This window comes from Leptodactylus fuscus, chromosome 4 (genome assembly GCF_031893055.1).
Source record: "Leptodactylus fuscus isolate aLepFus1 chromosome 4, aLepFus1.hap2, whole genome shotgun sequence".
Classification (NCBI taxonomy): Eukaryota; Metazoa; Chordata; class Amphibia; order Anura; family Leptodactylidae; genus Leptodactylus; species Leptodactylus fuscus.
In genome coordinates, this window is record NC_134268.1 from 190,153,718 (window position 1) to 190,173,006 (window position 19,289).

Genomic DNA, 19,289 nt, shown 5'->3' on the forward strand with positions numbered 1-19,289 from the left:
AATCAAAAAGGATAGCTCTACTTTTCTACGTCTAAAGGAAAGCATTTCATCGGCAACGTAGATGGGGGATCTTTACCGGAAGAGCTGTTGTTGCAATGGTGGATTCATTGTACAAGAAGGGTCTGGACTAAAGTTGAGCCGATCTTGACTTTTCAGGGTTGATTTTGAAATCCGATTTCCGATCATTTTTCATTCGAACCCGATCTCGATCCCAATTCCGATCCCAATGCAAGTCAATGGGATTTTTTTACTAATCGGAGATCGGATTTTAAAAACAATCCTATTCACTATACAGCATGGAATCTAACAATTGAACGCTTTAATTGTTAGAATCCACGCTGTGTAGTGAAATTTTTTAATCACTAAGTAGCCAGAGGATTTTTTTTAATCCTCTGGCTACTTAGTCCCCCCTGGTGTCCACTTACCTGAAGAGATGGCTTGTCCGGTGCTAGGTGTTCTCGTTCTTCTTTGCCTTGCTGCCCCCCCCTCCCAGGTTAGTGTTTAAAGAGCTAGGAAGGCGGGGCTTGTAGCTTAGGAGAGTGTGGGCGGGAACAGGGCGGGGAGCCGTGACGTCTCCCCTCCCAGTACCCGCCCACACTCTCCTAACCTGGGAGGCAGGGGACAGCGAGGCGAAGAAGAACGAGAAGATCGGGCACCGGACCAGCCATCTCTTCAGGTAAGTAGCTACTAGAGATGTTAGCTAGTCTCCCATTAGAATGAATGGGAGACTAGCTAGCAATAGAGATGAGCGAGTACTGTTTGGATCAGCCGATCTGAACAGCACGCTCACATAGAAATGAATGGACGTAGCCGGCACGCAGGGGGTTAAGCGGCTGGCTGCCGTCAAAGTGGAAGTACCAGGTGCATCCATTCATTTCTATGGAGCGTGCTGTTCGGATCGGCTGATCCGAACAGTACTCGCTCATCTCTAGCTAGCAAAGCATTGTGGGAAATGATCACCGATCTCGATCCCACCTAAAAAGATCATGTTTGGGATTCCGATCGCGATTGTAAATTTTTCTCGATTGCCGATCAGAATCCGATTTTTTTCCGAACACGATCGCTCAACCCTAGTCTGGACGCAAAAAGTACAAGAGAGGCCTGGCTGCGTTTCTTGAAAGGAAAATATTAAAGTTACGGTTTTAGATTTTTGGAGATGACAAGTTGATCCTGGGTTTGTTTCTGCCAGATTTGGAATTGGAATGGATTTGGGATAGGCCATTGGCATTATCAACCTAATTTTTTGTTTGTCATCCTATGGATCAACATTGTGGGGTTATAGGGTAGACTTTATGGACCAGTGTTTAATTCCGACCTCATTTACTATGTTACTAGACTTATTTGTAGGAATATATTAATAGGAGAGACTGATGTTTTTGTAGGCCATGTGTCACATTTTTCACTCCCATATCCCACATTATGTAACTTCCGGCCAAGCAAGCTATATCTCCCAACCCTCTCATAAACATACAAGTTCAGCTTCGGGAGAGGGGGATAAGCAAAGTCTCTCCTGAGAATAAAAGGTTGTATAGACATATTGACCTCCAATAATCTAATCCCTGTTTTCCCCAGCTCAGCAGTCGGAGCTTATATAGTAGATGGTCAGCTGGTCTGGCAGATTCAACCAACAATCTACTGTGTGTATAGCCTGTTTAACCCTTACACCGGCTCCCCATCCCTTTATTGGCAATGTTAAGGTGAGGGATCCAGCATAGATTTAAACTTCCTATAAGAGGGTTAGATGGGTACAGCCTAAGTAAGTGCTGCATACTCCATGGGTGTTCAATTCACAAAACATAGGGCCAAAAACGATATAAAACTTAACTAGATTTGCATCTAAATCATGTACCAAAAAAACAATATTAGAACTTGATAAAATGTACTCAGAAAAACTGTGCAAGTGGAAAAAAGGAACCAACTTACTGGATCCAGCGGAGAGTGCTAGGGACTTGGTAGATGGAGACTTCATAGATAGGGGACAAAGTGAACATATCCCTTTCTATGCCGTATACCCTAATATATATATCCCGTTCTTACAAGGATGTCCCACAAAAAAGCTCTCCCTATTCCTCCCTAACACAATTACTCCAGGGAATGCTTTGTGACTTGAATGTTTGTGGGATCACCGGTGTGTGCAAGACCCTGTACCACCTAGTGCAGGGATGCTAACACTTTTTGAGCATGTGAGCTACTTTAGAAACTGACCAAGGGATAAGATCTACTACCCACTTCTTGTGGGCGGGGCCAGGGCAGGCCAGGGGCAGGGCCTGTGGGCGGGGTAGAGTGGAGCGTGAGAGCAGGAGACAGCTCTCCGGTGTCTGCTTGTTCACAAAGCAGGCTGAGAATCATCTCCGGACACTGGCAGGCGGGGCCACCGTAGCCCTGACTGCGAACGAGTGCAAGGCCCCGGACTGCCAGTGTCCAGAGATGATTCTCAGCCTGCGCTGTCAACAAGCAGACACCGATCCCGCGATCGACCCATACGTCCTTCGCGATCGACCAGTAGATCGCAATCGACGTATTGGGCACCACTTACCCAGTGCATGCTTATTTGATTACACTCCATGGGTGTCCCAAACGTTACTTCTATAGCATTTATACCAACTTCTCCTTTCTTAATGCCCTTAATAATTTTATTCCCATACTGTAATATGGTCAAGATAAAACTCAAATCAGTGGTCTATCAAATTCCATAGGTTGCAGGTTACTTATTTTCTACTTAAAATGAAGGGGGGGGGATGTGGATCATCACAACTTGAAATCACCTTTGACCACCAATGACTGATATCCATGACAAATGCATTTAACTAGGACATCTAGCCAGTCCTTATTAGGACCCGAAGAACGGAAAGCCCAACACAGTTGTGAAACTAACATGCCAATAGTTACAGAAATAGAGTCATATCCATACCAACTCTTTGAGTAGCCTAACTGCTCATCCTGACCAGGTTTCCTTTCAAAAATTTTAGTTCCACCATAGATTACATATTATTGTAGATCACTGAATTAAAATATTTAATGGTATTTTGATTGTTTTTCTCAAATAGATTTCACCAAACAAAAAAGCTTTGCTACACCCCCATACTGAGCATCCTGGCTGAGCCATCAGCGACCATGAGCAGTAGGATGTATAAAAAACGTATGATGTCTGATCAAAACTAAGGGAGGATTTACATTACATACATGACACAGTTCATCAATAGGTCGTGTTTTTACATGCCTGGTCATACATAATTTGATGATTTTCTATACATTCAAGATTTTAATGAAAGCATTCCGGGAAATCATGAATAGAAATAACCCATTGCCATGAAATATTCAGTCTGATCACAACCCCCATTACTGCATGCTCATGTTATGCTGCCATAATCAGCACCGGCTATTATCCTACTTCAATAATCAAGTCAATGTATGTATTATCATTCATCCCCTAGAACACATGAAGCTGCTGAGCAATGGATCACATACGACAGTTATTTCTGTTGATACATAAAGTTTGCAACATTGGAGGACTCGCCTTTTTCCATTAGCAGAACGGCACATTTATCTTTTAATCAGAAATGTCACTTTGTGTAGGGATATCTGGCTCAGCCTGCACTTGAGTCGTACACCCAGTCCTGAATGATCAATCTGCAGTGACTCCGAGTGCCAGCTTATTAAATAAAGCTAATCAGAGCTCCTTGTAAGTACCAGTGTTATTTATCAGTGGTCCAGAGACAAAGCTAAGGGAAGCTTCTGGGTATTTGCCAAAAATGCAATAATCATCATTTCTAGGTGTGCGGGTTGTGCCCTATAAAGTGGCAAAGATAAAGTGGAATATTGATTTCCTATGATGCAAAAATATATAGATGACTATGTAGATGTAGCAAAGTTAAAGAGGTTGTCCAGGGTCATTTTTTATGGCCGGGGAAGGTAAAAAAAAATTAAAAAAATTACTCACCTCAACAGACATGGATTTTTTCAGTCTAGAAGTGTCACAAACATAAAGTTTCAATAAATGGAGTAAGATGGTTGAGCGATCGGGAAAGATCGGATCCCGATCGGCGATCGAGCAAATTTCACAATCGGGATCAGCTGGAAAATTATTAAAAATTGGATTTTGGAATCTCAGGATCGGCTCAGCCCTTCTGTATATATAATATACAATTAGGGTTGAGTGATTGGGATCGGGAAAGATCGGATCTCGATCAGCGATCGAGCAAATTTCATGATCGGGATCGGCTGGAAAATGATCAGAAATCAGATTTTAAAGTCGATCCTGAAATCTCAAGATCAGTTCAACCCTAAGTAAGAATAAAACAATGACCTGGAGTATCTGAGTCTGTAACCCAACTGTTAGTAGCTGTTAGAGTTTGACACTTTGCTGAACTGAAACCATTGCTCTATCTATAGATATTCTATTTATATATGGGCGCTGACTGCATTCATGTATAGAATCGCTTGAATGGACTCTGATTATAAAGCTGTGAATAAAAAAACAGTATATAACTTCTGAATATTTAAAGAGAGCTGTCACAATAAGGAATACAGTATAATCCGTATGCTATAGAGCCGAAGATGTGGAGTAGATAATATGGCCGCCAAAGAGTCCTAATCTCAACATCATCCAGTGTGTCTGGGGTTATATGAAGAGGCAGACGGATTGGAGTAAGCCGAAATCCATAGAAGATTTGTACTTAGTAGGGTTGAGCGATCGGGATCGGAAAAGATCGGATTCCGATCGGCGATCGAGTAAATTTCACGATTGCGATCGAAATACCGACCTGATCTTTTCCAGCGGGATCGAGATCGGAGGTTATCTCAAGATCGGCTCAACCCCAAAAGTCACTTTTCCCATAGAAAAGCATTGACTAGGGTTGAGGATCGGGATCGGAAAAGATCGGATTCCGATCGGCGATCGAGCAAATTTCACGATCGAGATCGGCTGGAAAATGATCGGAAATCGGATTTTAAAATCGATCTTGAAATCTCAAGATCGGCTCAACCCTAGTACTTAGTTCTCCAAGGTATCAGGAACAACTTCCCTGCCGAATTCCTTCAAAAACTGTCAGCAAGTACCGAGAATAACTGATGGAAGGCAAAGGTCACACCGAATACACTGCATTATATTAATGGACAAAAACATACACTTCTTTTTTTTAAAACAAATATTCTAACCTAAGACTTGCCTAAATCTGTTGTACAATATTGTTGATTTGTGTAAAAAAATTCTGTACAATTTCTAATTTATTGATATAAATCTCCATTCATTCAGGGGTTAGGAGTCCAAGAGAAGGTTCTTACTTCTATTTTGTTAGTCGGACCACCGGACTAGTACGGTTGTTTTCCAGACTCAATGGCTATGACTTGGATCAGAGCAAATGTTCACATGATCATATCCTAAGAACTTATACACAATACATAATGTCTACTGTGTATAAGCTGATTTATTTCTAGGTATTCTGAGGCTTTACAAACTTAGAGACTTGTCTTCTCATTGCAGGGAATACTATATAACCATGGTGAAATGGGCAACCAATACCAAGGTGGCAGTGAACTGGTTAAACAGGGCGCAGAACATCTCCATCTTGACTCTGTGTGATGCTATTACCGGAGTTTGCACAAAGGTAAATGAATGTTTTATCTATGAAGATCTAGTTTTCTCAAATAGCAAACTAATAGAGCAGATCGGATTGTGACATGTGAGTGATAGATGGAGCGCGGGGACTATATTGCAGAATGTAGTCACTTTCCGAAATGACTGTGTTATTTGGAATAATGAATGTTCTTGAAATTACAAATTAGGGGCAGGGGGCAGTATTGATTTTTGCTTGAGTTCTGTCGATACAACCTACTGCTGTACAACAACAGATGAGAAATACAAGGAGAGAAAAAGTGGAGGCAATAAACAAAGCCTGAAGAATATTAAAGAGGTTTTCTAGCAGAATAGTGTTTATGCTGCACAGCGTCAGGATCCAAGTATACATGGAGTCATAGTGACATCTTTTTTAACATTTAGGACCATGATGCTTTGCATTTGGTACTTTTCTTCTTGCCTGGACATATGTGAGGTCTCTTGTCACTTACTGATATGTTCAGGACTAAATCCCTATTTTTTTCTTGCATGGGTATATCTAGGGTCTCCTGTACCTTACTGATATGTTCAGGACCACATCCATATTTCTTCCTGCCTGAGTATATGTATGGGTTCTCTTGTCACTTACTGATATGTTAGGGAACATATCCACATTTCTACTTGCCTGGACATACCTAAGGTCTCCTACCACTTACAAATGTTTAGGATCACATCCACATTTCTTCTTGTATGGGTATAACCTAGGGTGGTGATGGAGAACTGAGTGCCCAAACTGCAACCCAAAACCCACTGATTTATCACAAAGTGCCCACACGGCAATTTAGCCTTAATACTGTGTGGATGGTCTGTGATAATATCACGTGTCTGCTATAAAACAGATACTGTGTGATAAAAATGGTGAAGAGCCCACACACAGTATAATCTGCTCCACAGTGGGCTCCACACAGTACAATCTGCTGCAAAGTGGCCCCCACCTAGTATAATCTGGTCCACAGAGAGGGCTCTGAGTGCCACCTCTGGCACGCGTGCCAGAGGTTCACCATCACGGACCTAGGGTCTCTTGTTACTTGCACATGTTCAGGACCACATCCATATTTCTTCTTGTATGGGTAAAACCTAGGGTCTCCTGTCACGTACACATGTTCAGGACCACATCCACATTTCTTCTTGGCTAGATGTTATCTGGGACTATTGTTACTTACACATGTCCGGGACTACTTTTACATTTATTCTTGCCTGTGTATATCTAGCATCTCTTATCAGCTACTGATGTGTTCGGGACCACATCCACATTTCTTCAGCTTAGGTATATCTAGGGTTTCAAGACCACATAAACATTTCTTTTTTGCCTGGGTATATCCTAGAGTCTCCTATCACTTACAGACGTGTTTGGGATCACATCCACCTTTCTACTTGCTTAGTTATATCTTGAGTCTCTTGTCACCTTCTGACATATTTGGGACCACATCCACATTCCTTCTTGCCTAGATATACAGTCCTATGAAAAAGTTTGGGCACCCCTATTAATCTTAATCATTTTTAGTTCTAAATATTTTGGTATTTGCAACAGCCATTTCAGTTTGATATATCTAATAACTGATGGACACAGTAATATTTCAGGATTGAAATGAGGTTTATTGTACTAACAGAAAATGTGCAATATGCATTAAACCAAAATTTGACCGGTGCAAAAGTATGGGCACCTCAACAGAAAAGTGACATTAATATTTAGTAGATCCTCCTTTTGCAAAGATCACAGCCTCTAGTCGCTTCCTGTAGCTTTTAATCAGTTCCTGGATAAAGGTATTTTGGACAAACAATTCAAGTTCAGTTAAGTTAGATGGTCGCCGAGCATGGACAGCCCGCTTCAAATCATCCCACAGATGTTCAATGATATTCAGGTCTGGGGACTGGGATGGCCATTCCAGAACATTGTAATTGTTCCTCTGCATGAATGCCTGAGTCGATTTGGAGCGGTGTTTTGGATCATTGTCTTGCTGAAATATCCATCCCCGGCGTAACTTCAACTTCGTCACTGATTCTTGAACATTATTCTCAAGAATCTGCTGATACTGAGTGGAATCCATGCGACTCTCAACTTTAACAAGATTCCCGATGTCGACATTGGCCACACAGCCCCAAAGCATGATGGAACCTCCACCAAATTTTACAGTGGGTAGCATGTGTTTTTCTTGGAATGCTGTTTCTTTTTGGACGCCATGCATAACGCCTTTTTTTATAACCAAACAACTCAATTTGTGTTTCCAAAGTGAAGCTGCCTTGTCCAAATGTGCTTTTTCATACCTCAGGCAACTCTATTTGTGGCGTACGTGCAGAAACGGCTTCTTTCTCATCACTCTCCCATACAGCTTCTATTTGTGCAAAGTGCGCTGTATAGTTGACCGATGCACAGTGACACCATCTGCAGCAAGATGATGCTGCAGCTCTTTGGAGGTGGTCTGTGGATTGTCCTTGACTCTTCTCACCATTCTTCTTCTCTGCCTTTCTGATATTTTTCTTGGCCTGCCACTTCTGGGCTTAACAAGAACTGTCCCTGTGGTCTTCCATTTCCTTACTATGTTCCTCACAGTGGAAACTGACAGGTTAAATCTCTGAGACAACGTTTTGTATCCTTCCCCTGAACAACTATGTTGAACAATCTTTGTTTTCAGATCATTTGAGAGCGGGCTGTCCATGTTCGGCGACCATCAAACTTAACTGAACTTGAATTGTTTTGTAGAAAGAAATGGTCCAAAATCCCTTCATCCAGGATCCAGGAACTGATTAAAAGCTACAGGAAGCAACTAGAGGCTGTTATCTTTGCAAAAGGAGGATGTACTAAATATTAATGTCACTTTTCTGTTGAGGTGCCCATATTTTTGCACCGGTCAAATTTTGGTTTAATGCATATTGCGCATTTTCTGTTAGTACAATAAACCTCATTTCAATCCTGAAATGTTACTGTGTCCATCAGTTATTAGATATATCAAACTGAAATGGCTGTTGCAAACACCAAAATATTTAGAACTAAAAATGATTAAGATTAATAGGGGTGCCCAAACTTTTTCATAGGACTGTATCTGGGGTCTCCTATCACTTACTGACATGTTCAGGACCACATAAACATATCTTCTTGCCTGGACTTTTGTTACTTACTTATTGATATTTAGGAAGGAATTGGCAACCATCTTGACTCTGACATCAGTATAACATTGGTGATATGGTGAGATGAGTGAACAGTAAAATGTTCGATATTCGATATTTGTTTCGAGTAGCCCCTCAATATTCGACCACTCGAATCGAATATCGAAACCCTATTATAGTCTATGGGGGGAAAATGCTCGTTTCAGGGGTAGGCAATGTTCGATCAAATTATACTTACCAAGTCCACGAGTGAGGGTCGGGCTGGATCCTCCGAGAAGTCTTCTCCTTGCAGGGTCCCCGCGGCATCTTCCGGCTCTGAATTCACTCTGCCAGCCATCGGGCCTGGGCAGAGCCGACTGCGCATGCCCACACTACAAGCGGACATGTGCAGTCGGCTCTGCCCAGGCTCGATGCCTGGCAGAGTAAATTCAGAGCCGGAAGACGCCGCGGGGAAGCTGCACGGAGAAGACTTATAAAGGTAGGAGAATAACCAGCGTTGATTGGCTGACTGTATAGCATTCGGCCAATCAATGCTGGTTCTGCATCGAACTTTTACATTCGAAAAGCAAGTGGTATTCGATCGAGTACGAGTATTTCGAATACCGTAGTATTCGATCAAATACCTACTCCATCGAGCACTACTCGCTCATCTCTAGTATTAACGCTAGGTATAGAATTCCACTGGCCTCCTGTATGAAAAATCTGTGCAAAGTATTTTTTCCTTGTGAATCAGTGCTTTTGTTGATGAAGAAATCGCTGTTTTTTACTACATGCAAATGAGCTTCTAGTGCAATGAGGACATTGTCATTTACCTCTTGGGACTGACGTCAATGCCCTTATTGCACCAAATACCTCATTTGCACATTGACAGCACTATCTTGGCAATGGAGTCACAGATTCCTGGCTAAGTATATAGATTCATGTGCCAAGAGATGATTAAAGCTAATTGTGCCAAGAAACGACATGCTATATGTGCCTAGCTGTGGCCACCTAGTGCTTCTTTTGTGAATTACATCATGTCTAGGGTTTTAGTCATGATACTGTATTCAACTAGCTTTGTGAAAAACTGAAGTTCTTATCTAAATTGGAGCTAAGTTAAGGACGACCCATCTGTGTATAATATTATTTTGCAAAGACTTTTCTCCTATTTTACTGTTATTAATATTCGGTAAGCTGTGAATTCAATTTTCCCCATTTTCAGATATTGTAATGTCTTTTTTAATGGGTTATTCTTAGTCTTTCAGCCATTTCACTTGAGGCTTGTGTGGCTGAATCATTAGCATTGGAAATTTGCTGTGACTAGTCACTTTCATATTCATTGATTCCAGCTTCTTTCTGGATATCATTAGCCATTTCCATACTGACAATAATGAGCTTCGCAGCATTATCTTACATTTTCTCTTCAGAAAGAATGGTTTGTAGTTGCATTTATGGTCTTTATTGTAATGGATGATCAATGAGCCTGGTGTCTGTGCCTCACTGATAAAGCTTCCTCGATGTTATCGTAAGAAATTGTTCATTTGGGTTCCATTTTGTGATAATATTTCAGTGAAGCTCCACCATTGGGGCCACTTTAAAGATGATGTTAGGGAATTGTATCAATAGCAATTTTCTAATAGAAAGTCATTAATGGAACGGCTCCCTATGGGATAACTATGATAAGAAACTTCCCAGCTATGGGCAATTTAATATTCTCTGTGTCTGCCCTGGCGTCTTGTTTCCGTGTTTGCACTTCTTGGCAGAATTTGCTATTTTTACTAATTCCACATAATATTACGTCATTTATGTGGATATTTACATTGGTTACATCTGTAAGATTATCACTAGTGGCTTCTACTAAGTGGTTTCCCATTAATACAATTGTTTCTACAGTTATTTAAAGGGGTTATCCGGTTTCTATGATGGATGGCCCATCCTTAGATTAGATCTGATCTGTGGGGCTCAACAACCAGGAACCCCTAAGATCGCCGATACGGGAAAGCTAATCTGCTCACTCACTATACAAACTGATTGTCAGCCCCACATAGAGCTCACAATGTACATTTTTCCCTATCAGTATGTCTTTGGAATATGGGATGGAAATCCATGCAAACACGGGGAGAACATACAAACTCCTTGTGGATGTTTTTTTGCCCTTGGCAGGATTTGAACACCAGGACTCCAGCACTGGAAGGCTGCAGTGCTAACCACTGATCCACCGTGTGGCCCTTCAATTTGCAAATTTATGCCAAAATTCATATAAATCTGCTGCAAAATCTGAAAATTGCAGGTTTTAACTGACCATCCATATTACATTAATGTTAACCAAACCTGCTTAGTTAAGTGAGACCAGCCAACCATCTAATGTGTATGGGCATCTCTCGAGTCCCAACACTCTCACCCAACATCAGATGTCTGGAAGGAGAAAGATTAGACAATTAGGTGTTGACATATCCAATCCTTTTGTTCTCAAGGGAGTGATAGACTTCCAAGAGAGCTTATGCAGGGAGCTCTATAGGAAAGTGAACCTACTGCAACTTAATCCTGTATTTTTCTATTTTCCATAGAAACATGAAGATGAAAGTGAAGCTTGGTTACACAGACAGGTAAGATGATCAGTATTTTAAAAGCAGAACAAAAATAGAAAATTTCTAACATTTCCACCCAGGATACACATTCTGAGCTTCTTACTCAAACAATGTCCCAAATATATAAAAAAAAAAAAAATTTGAAATTTTGAAATTAAAAAAAAAATTGCATTATACCCTGGTGCCATGTTTTCTTGAGATAAGAGGTATAACAAGTATAATAAAGACTTCAGATGTGGTTGTGGTCCACATTATCTTATAGCCTCAGCAAATCTGTATATGTTAGTGTTTTGTAGAGCCAGTAATGGTATGTTCACATGGAGGAAAAGGTGACGGAAACCTTTTCTGCCGTGTGAACGTTCCACGCAGCTAGCCGCGACGGGATGCCGATACAGCATTGACATTCCGTTGCGCCATCCTGCTCCTGATTAGGCCCAAATGAATGGGCCTAAACAGGAGTGTGTCTCGAGCTAAGGATGCCGCTGCTGAATCAGCGGCGGAACCTGCGGCAAGATAGGGCGTCTAGCTTCTTTTTTCCGCTAATAGCTGGCGGAAAAAAAGTGAGTGGCTCCCATTGAAATCAATGTGAGCCATTTTTGCAGGTGTATTTTTTGGAAGCATTTTTTTGCCTAATATATAGGGTTCAGTTTCCTAAAACCCCCTGGAATTGCCTCAAAATGCTCTTGAAAGTTTTCTTCTATTCATTTTTATGGGAATTTCAGGTGGAATCTTCCTGCAGATAGGGGATGAAAAAAACTACTAGTAGAAAAAAATCTGTGACTGAATGAGAGGCAGATTTCAGGTGGTTTTAAATTAGATTTTGAGGCAGAACATACCCTAAGGCCTCATTCACATGGGGCACAGGACCTGATTCTGATGTGGGAAACCGCATCAGAATTGGACCGAAATATGCCTGCCATGACTGTCGCGGTTTCCGACGGTCGTAGTTTTCCTCTCCGGAGTAGGCTCAAATGAATGGGCCTAGTCCGGAGGGTGCTGTCGTGAGGTGGAGGCCGGGGCTGACTCAGCTACGGAATCTGCCTGAAGAAGGGGCAGCTCGTTTCTTTTTTCCATGAGCCGGAACATACCGCTCACAGAAAAAAGAAAGCTACATAGACCTCCATTGTGAGGGGGCAGATTCTGAGGTGAATTCGGCATCAGAATCCGCCCCCTCTTGCCTCGTGTGAATGAGCCCTAACAGTATCTGGTGGGAAGTCTAGAGTTAAAAACATGGCCACCTGCTACAAAAAAAGACTACCATATCAGTTAATTTGCAGTATATCATCTATTAACAAAACATGTCCAATCTCCAAGTTCAGATTGACTGCCCATCCCCTTAACCAGACGTAACACTTTATAATGTGCCAAGGATATTTAACAATTAATCTACAATTGAAAGATATAGCGTCAATTAATGGATGTCATGAGAAATTACTGTATTATGGATTAATGTGGCGCGCAGATATGATCCGGAAAGCCAGCATTTCATCTCATTCAAATCACTTTATAATAATCCAAGGAAAATTAATTTGAACATAATGATCTTTAATTTTTGATATACATTTTTGGTGCTGGAATAATGAGTTTCTGTAAGATAAAATATCAGTCACTTGAAATTGTAGTCATTTAATCCAACGGAAACCTCATAATTGTAATATGATCGTATTCCATGGTTGTAAAGGCCTTTGCCTAAAATAATTCCTTGGTCTTCCAGTATTAAGACCTATTTAATGTTAAAGGGGTCATCCGGTGCAATGCAAAGCAGTTTAAGACTAAGGTCCCACGGTTCCCCCCGCAGCGCTTTGAAGAGAAAGTTCACGGAGTCTTCCTCCATTGTGGAGATCTCTCACTCATTTGCAGTAACAAATCTGATTTCCACAGTGACTATGGCTGAATTATTCATGTCTTCTTCTTGATAATTGTTACCACTTTGACTATACCTCTTGTTATTTTATTATATATGCCATTGGTATGCGTTATATGGAGGAGTTTGTTTTTCTATGCGATTCCGTCACTTCGTGCCCAATTAGAATTTCTCGAAGGCTTCAGCAGAATCAAATTCTTAGTAAACTTGATATGACAAGGACTTACAGTGTTTGGCGCGGCTACATAATACCCGCACGGCATCATTAAGCTGCTAGAAATGAGTCTACAGTATGGGTAATAACAGTTAACACCACACTATTGTTTTTCATACAGCTCAGCTTTAAGTGTTTAGCTGAACCATTAGACTATTGATTTTTGCCTCATGAATGCTAACTCTTCTATCTTGTCTGTATTTCAGAATGAACAGCCAATCTTCTCAAAGGACGGTCGAAAGTTCTTCTTTGTAAGAGCAATTCCACAGTTAGGTCGTGGGAAGTTTCACCATATTGCTGTTTCTTCATCACAAGTAAGTCATTGCTTTCTGATATGTCTCAAGAAATGTGCTGCAAGTAAAGACTGGTCCATTATCAGGAATGGAGGATTGTGAATATACCTCTTAAAGAGGTTTTCTAGGTTATAGATAAGTCATCGATATTAGTTTGGTAAGTGATCTAACACCTGACACCCACACCGATCAGCTGTTCTCAGCAATCCCAACACAAAGTATAAAGGCATAGAAATAGTGCCATTCTCTGTATAGTGGTCGGACTGGGTTACTGCAGCTCAAGTGCATAGGAGCTGAGCTGCTATAGATATTATACAGACGATGGAGATAATGGTGTCAGTTCAAGTCTGCTGAGAACAGCTGATCAGTGGGGGTGTTGGGTGTTGACCCTCACCAATTTGATCCTGATGATTTGTCCTAAGGATAGGTCATCCATATCTGTTAATGTCCATTAATAGAAACATACTAGATGAACTGTGTAATTCAAATGTGATGAGTCACAAAAACATCCCATCTTCTAAAAGGAAATGGTGATAAATGAGAAATTTGTCTCATCTTTAGACATGTTTGTCTATCTTTACGCTACCTCTTTGTTGGCTTACCTTAGATCAATTTTTTTTGGTGCCAACATTTTGATCCATCTTCCTTCCCATTAAGCCACACCTTCAGTTCCTTCAATTTGAGCCAGAATTCTATGTAGTGTAGATTAGTAAATCTGCTCTGTTGTGTTATGAAGCACCCAAAAAAAGTAGGAACTAGTGAGAAGATTTAGGGACCATTTACATGACTGAATCTCATCTGGTGTCTCATCATTGGATCAGAACAATGGACTGAAATGCCTACAATATGATGGATACAGATGGAGCGCCCATTGTCAGTATCCATCTACATTCTCACTAATGTAAAAAACAAGGCAAAAGCTTTCTTTTTCCTTCTTTGTTTACTTTTCAAGCAGGCGTCTTCATCTTCCATTTGAGAAGTAAACAAACAAGATGGAAGCTTCTGTCTTGTTTTTTACATTACAGTGAATGGAGATGGATGTAGGCAGAGGGTACTCAATCTGCATCAGTTAGTCTATCGTTGTTTTAGTCCGTTGCTCTGATCCTATGGATGATCAGAACAATGGACTTCAATAACAGCAATTTGAACCTAGACTTAGCTTTAACTCTGAAAATGCTGTGTTTATATATATATATATATATATATATATATATATATTCTCATCTTTCTTTAAATGTAGATTGTGAACCCCACATAGGGCTCACAATGTATATTTTTCCCTATCAGTATGTCTTTGGAGTATGGGACAGATGTTGTCTCTGAGCAGGATTTGAACCTAGGACTCCAGCGCTGCAAAGCTGCAATGCTAACCACTGAGCCACCGTGTTGCCCCCTGCTACGTGTTTATATATGTATTTATTGACTTATTTCTTTTCAAAGCATATCATTCCAAAAAAGATTGATTTTTCATGTTAGCTGTTTTGTTCATCTTTTAGGCTAACAACAGTAATGACAATTTACAGTCTATTACCTCGGGAGACTGGGATGTTACAGAGATTCTGGCATATGATGAAAAGAATCAAAAAATGTAAGTATTTGATGCAAAGCAGGTCACCCGTGGCTCCGAGACTGTTACAATAGTAAATCGACACCCGTGGAGTAAATACTGAAACAAATCGTCCATAATTCCTGAAATATGGTTCTGCATACACACAGTATACACTATATATAGTATAATAATTATGTATACTAATCCTTATATACATCTAAGGCAAAAAAAATAACTCTAGGAAATAAACCATTTAAAACATTGTATTGGACAAAGTTGCAGGATGGCGCATAGAATCTAAACTATAAATATATAATTTAATATAAGAATTTTTTCTTTCTTCAGCATCCCTTATGGGAATTCATTTAGAAACTAAGGCATATAGTAGTCAAGCCCATGGTGAACATTTCCAAAACAGAATAGAAAATAACAGCTATGCCCTTAGCAACATTCTCACTTTTTCTTAATGATTTTCTATTATTTACTAAGCTGTGAAGTACAATGAGAGTCCTACTATATATAATCTTTCTTGCAGGCTGTATTTAGCTATACAGAACATGTAAAACAGGCCAGAGACATTAGATAGTTGTCAGCATGCCTTACCATCTTCAACAGGTTCCGGCGACAATGTCTATAGAGGCTGTCAGGCACCTTGAGCATCTGTTCTCGGGGGAGAAAGTAATTAGAATTTTCTTATCTGGTCCCTGTCCATAGAGAAGCAGCCCTGAAGGTGTCTGGTGGCTATTCCTTATGCTATAAGAAAATACACATATTCAGCAGAACGTGATATTGGAGAACTGCATGATATTTAGGGAACAACTAAACAAGTCTCTGTCAGGAAAGAAGCTTCATGTTTGTTGTCTTGGAAGTTACAGGGTTTATTATTGAGCAGTTCCAAAAAAGATTCATATAAGAGCAAAGGTCAACATGGTGGAGATGGAGAAGCTTGCCTGTCATCTGAAATGATCTTTAATCTACATAGAGTAGTGTGGTTAATAGAGATTATCTCCTTACAAACCAGAACAAGGTCAATGAAGGTCCCTAGACTTAAAATTTGGTGAAGGCTTCCACCACCAGTAGACGTGTTACATTCGGGCGTATCTATAAGGGAAGCAGCGAGCCCAGTTGCCCCTGGGCTTTGGACCCTGATGGGGTCCTAAAAGTCTATCTGGCACATAACATATACCACTATTTAGAGATGAGCGAACACTGTTCGGATCAGCCGATCCGAACAGCACGCTCCCATAGAAATGAATGGAAGCACCTGGCACGCAGACTTTGCCGGTGGCCGGCCGCTTAACCCCCCGTGTGGCGGCCGCTTCCATTCATTTCTATGGTAGCGTACTGTGAGCGTGATGTTCGGAACGGCTGTTCCGAACAGTGTTCGCTCATCTCTAACCACTATTCTAAATGACACAAGGTAGGTGCTCCTTTACAGATATTGCAAGGAGCTTGGGGCTTCAAGCTACGACTCTGGTGTTATAGACTGTGATGATTAAATTTAGCTCGACATACAGTCCCTTGATGTCTGCCAATAGAAATCTATAAGGTATGTTGTATTTTGACATGCCTGATCCTTTGTTCTCCCGCAGATATAAGCATAGCCGGAGGTGTCTGACAGCGACTTATTCCTCTCTCCCGTTAGCGATAAACAAGAACACTGAGCCAAAGTTTGCTGTTAGTAAACAGTGAGGGTAGATTGGACCTTGTAGCTGCATAATTATCCCTTCTCCTACATACTGTATAAAATTGTTTTGTTAAAAGTAGCCATAAGAACATTTCACTTCCTATGATGTCCTGAAGAAACTAAAATTTGTAGGCGCCCAAGTGGTGGCAGAGGTTCCTGGGCAATTTCCTCTTTTGCCCTTAGTATAATTCCAACTTGCTGGTGGGAAGGAAATTCTCTTGTGTACACAGAATAGGTGATTGGTGTCTGATCTCAGGGGCCCCACCAATGGGACACCCACAAAATACACGAACAGAGGTCCTTTGTCCCTAATTTGAATGGAACTGTAGTCACACATACATGTTGATACTCCGTTCACAGTCTGGGTGACCCGTGATGGTTAGAGATGGGTGAACCTCTGAAGATACATTTCTTTTTGAGTTCAGGCAGTTCATTCCAAAGATTAGTTTTGGGCTGAACTTGTTTGCCTGGAAGCGCTATTATTCTACTCTGAAATGTCTTGTAATATGTGTAGGTGCAGCAACATGATAAACAGCTCACCTTCCCTCACGTCTACTCTGCATCCTCACGACTAGTGCTCTCTTAAAGTCTTCTGGCCTCTTCCACTCTCTTGAGTGATATCACGTTCCTCAGGGGATGGCTGAGTTCCAGTCACAGGGGCGTACAAACATCTTGCTTTAATGCAAGTGCCATGATGTCATCACACCCAAGTGACTGTTGAGGCCCAATCATAGGCCTCACCAATCCCTGGTGGTATATGATGTCACCCAGATGGTCGGGAAGAACCTGAGGAAATCAGATGCCTTGAGAATGCCAAGGAGAGGATAGATGAGTATAACTGCTTATTACATTTCTGTACATTACATTTCAATATATTACATTATTGCATCTTCCTTGGGCCGCCACTTATTATAATCTGGGGTCTGAAGAGATAAGAGAACTGGAAGACAAAGCTCTAAAGTTTCTTGTTTGGATCGAGCCCAAAACTTTAAAAAAAATTATCTGAACTTGTTCACTCATCTGTAGTAACAATAGGCGTGAAATGTACAGGGTGGGCCATAAGTATGGATACACCCAGATAAAATGGAAGTGGTTTCTGATATCACCTTACCATTTGTGGCATATTAGTACATGGGAGAGGGGAAACATTTGAGGCCGGGTAACGCCCGTGATGGCCATCCGTAAAGCCACCATTTTGGATTCAACTTTACTTTTTTCAATGGGAAGGGGGTCATGTCACACATCAAACACATGAAGAATTACACAAGAAAAACAACTGTGTGCTAATTTTTAACGTAGCTTTATTCATTATCAAGTTATTGACATGTATGTGACATGGAGCAATGACAGTGCTGCCCTTTGTGTTGAATTGTCAACATGATTCTCTTCTCCCACTCTTGACACACCGAGAGCAATATTGGAGAAGAAATGCTACCACAGGCCTCCTGTATCCCTTGTTTCAGGTGCCCCACATTCTGGATCTTCACGGAGTACACCATAGCCTTCAAATGGCTCCAGAGATAGAAGTCCAAGGGAGTGAGATCCGGAGACCTTGGGTGTAACCATATCTGGGTGTATCCATACTTATGGCCCACCTGGGTGTATCCGTACTTATGGCCCACCTACCTATCTCCATTAACCCTATAAATTTTGTGTCTACACAACAGCCTATAAGTTAAGATGGAGAGCAGTGGACTCCAGTTGTCATGATCAATGGGACCCCAAATGATGGCACACAAAACTGTCAATCTTAGAACAATGCCATTAACTAAAAGTTACTACCATAAACTGAATTCCAAGAAGATTAATAACACCAATTTTCCAACCTGACAGAGCCCGAGGATATCAGCTAACGTAAGGCCTGCTATTTCTATCCACAGAATAAAATGTGCCTTTACTCACTTTCCAGTTGCTATACAGAGAAGGCGTTTTGTGTGTGTTAGGTCACAGATTCTTGACTCCTGAGGGCTAAGAGTCATTGAAAATTCACAAAGGTTTCAATAAGAGACAGTGAATCTTTTCATCAAACTCAGCTTCCCACGTCTTTTCAGGAGGAAGCATCTCCCAGCCCCCGTTGTTGTCAGAGGGGGGGAAAAAAAATCTATTAAAAAAATTCTAGGTCACATGAAAAGGAAGTCACAATTTTGTCAGCTTGACAATGAGAAAGATTTGTTAAGTGAGAATGAACTCACAAGCTCGCTGAAACATCCGCCTGCACTCGGCAATTTGTCATCTCGCGCCTCTAATTATTCCGCTTCATAAATTCTGACATGATTCATATGTCGCGAAATTTTCGGCAAAAGGAATTAAAATGCCGATAACTTAGGGCTAATGATCAGCAAAAATACTGAAAGAGAAAATATATTTTTTATGTTACATTAAATAATCCTCTTCAT

General features: G+C 41.0%; 1 protein-coding gene across 4 annotated transcripts in view; it reads left to right on the forward strand.

Moving 5' to 3' along the window:
• DPP6 (dipeptidyl peptidase like 6) overlaps window positions 1–19,289 on the forward strand; it is a 1,283,113-nt gene that overhangs the window by 1,219,075 nt on the left and 44,749 nt on the right. For all 4 annotated transcript variants that reach the window (XM_075271529.1, XM_075271531.1, XM_075271527.1 and 1 more), the window contains exons 11-14: window positions 5,483–5,606; window positions 11,266–11,304; window positions 13,571–13,678; window positions 15,154–15,245. In XM_075271529.1, the coding sequence (XP_075127630.1) occupies window positions 5,483–5,606; window positions 11,266–11,304; window positions 13,571–13,678; window positions 15,154–15,245 (363 nt within the window). The remainder of the gene's footprint in view (window positions 1–5,482; window positions 5,607–11,265; window positions 11,305–13,570; window positions 13,679–15,153; window positions 15,246–19,289) is intronic.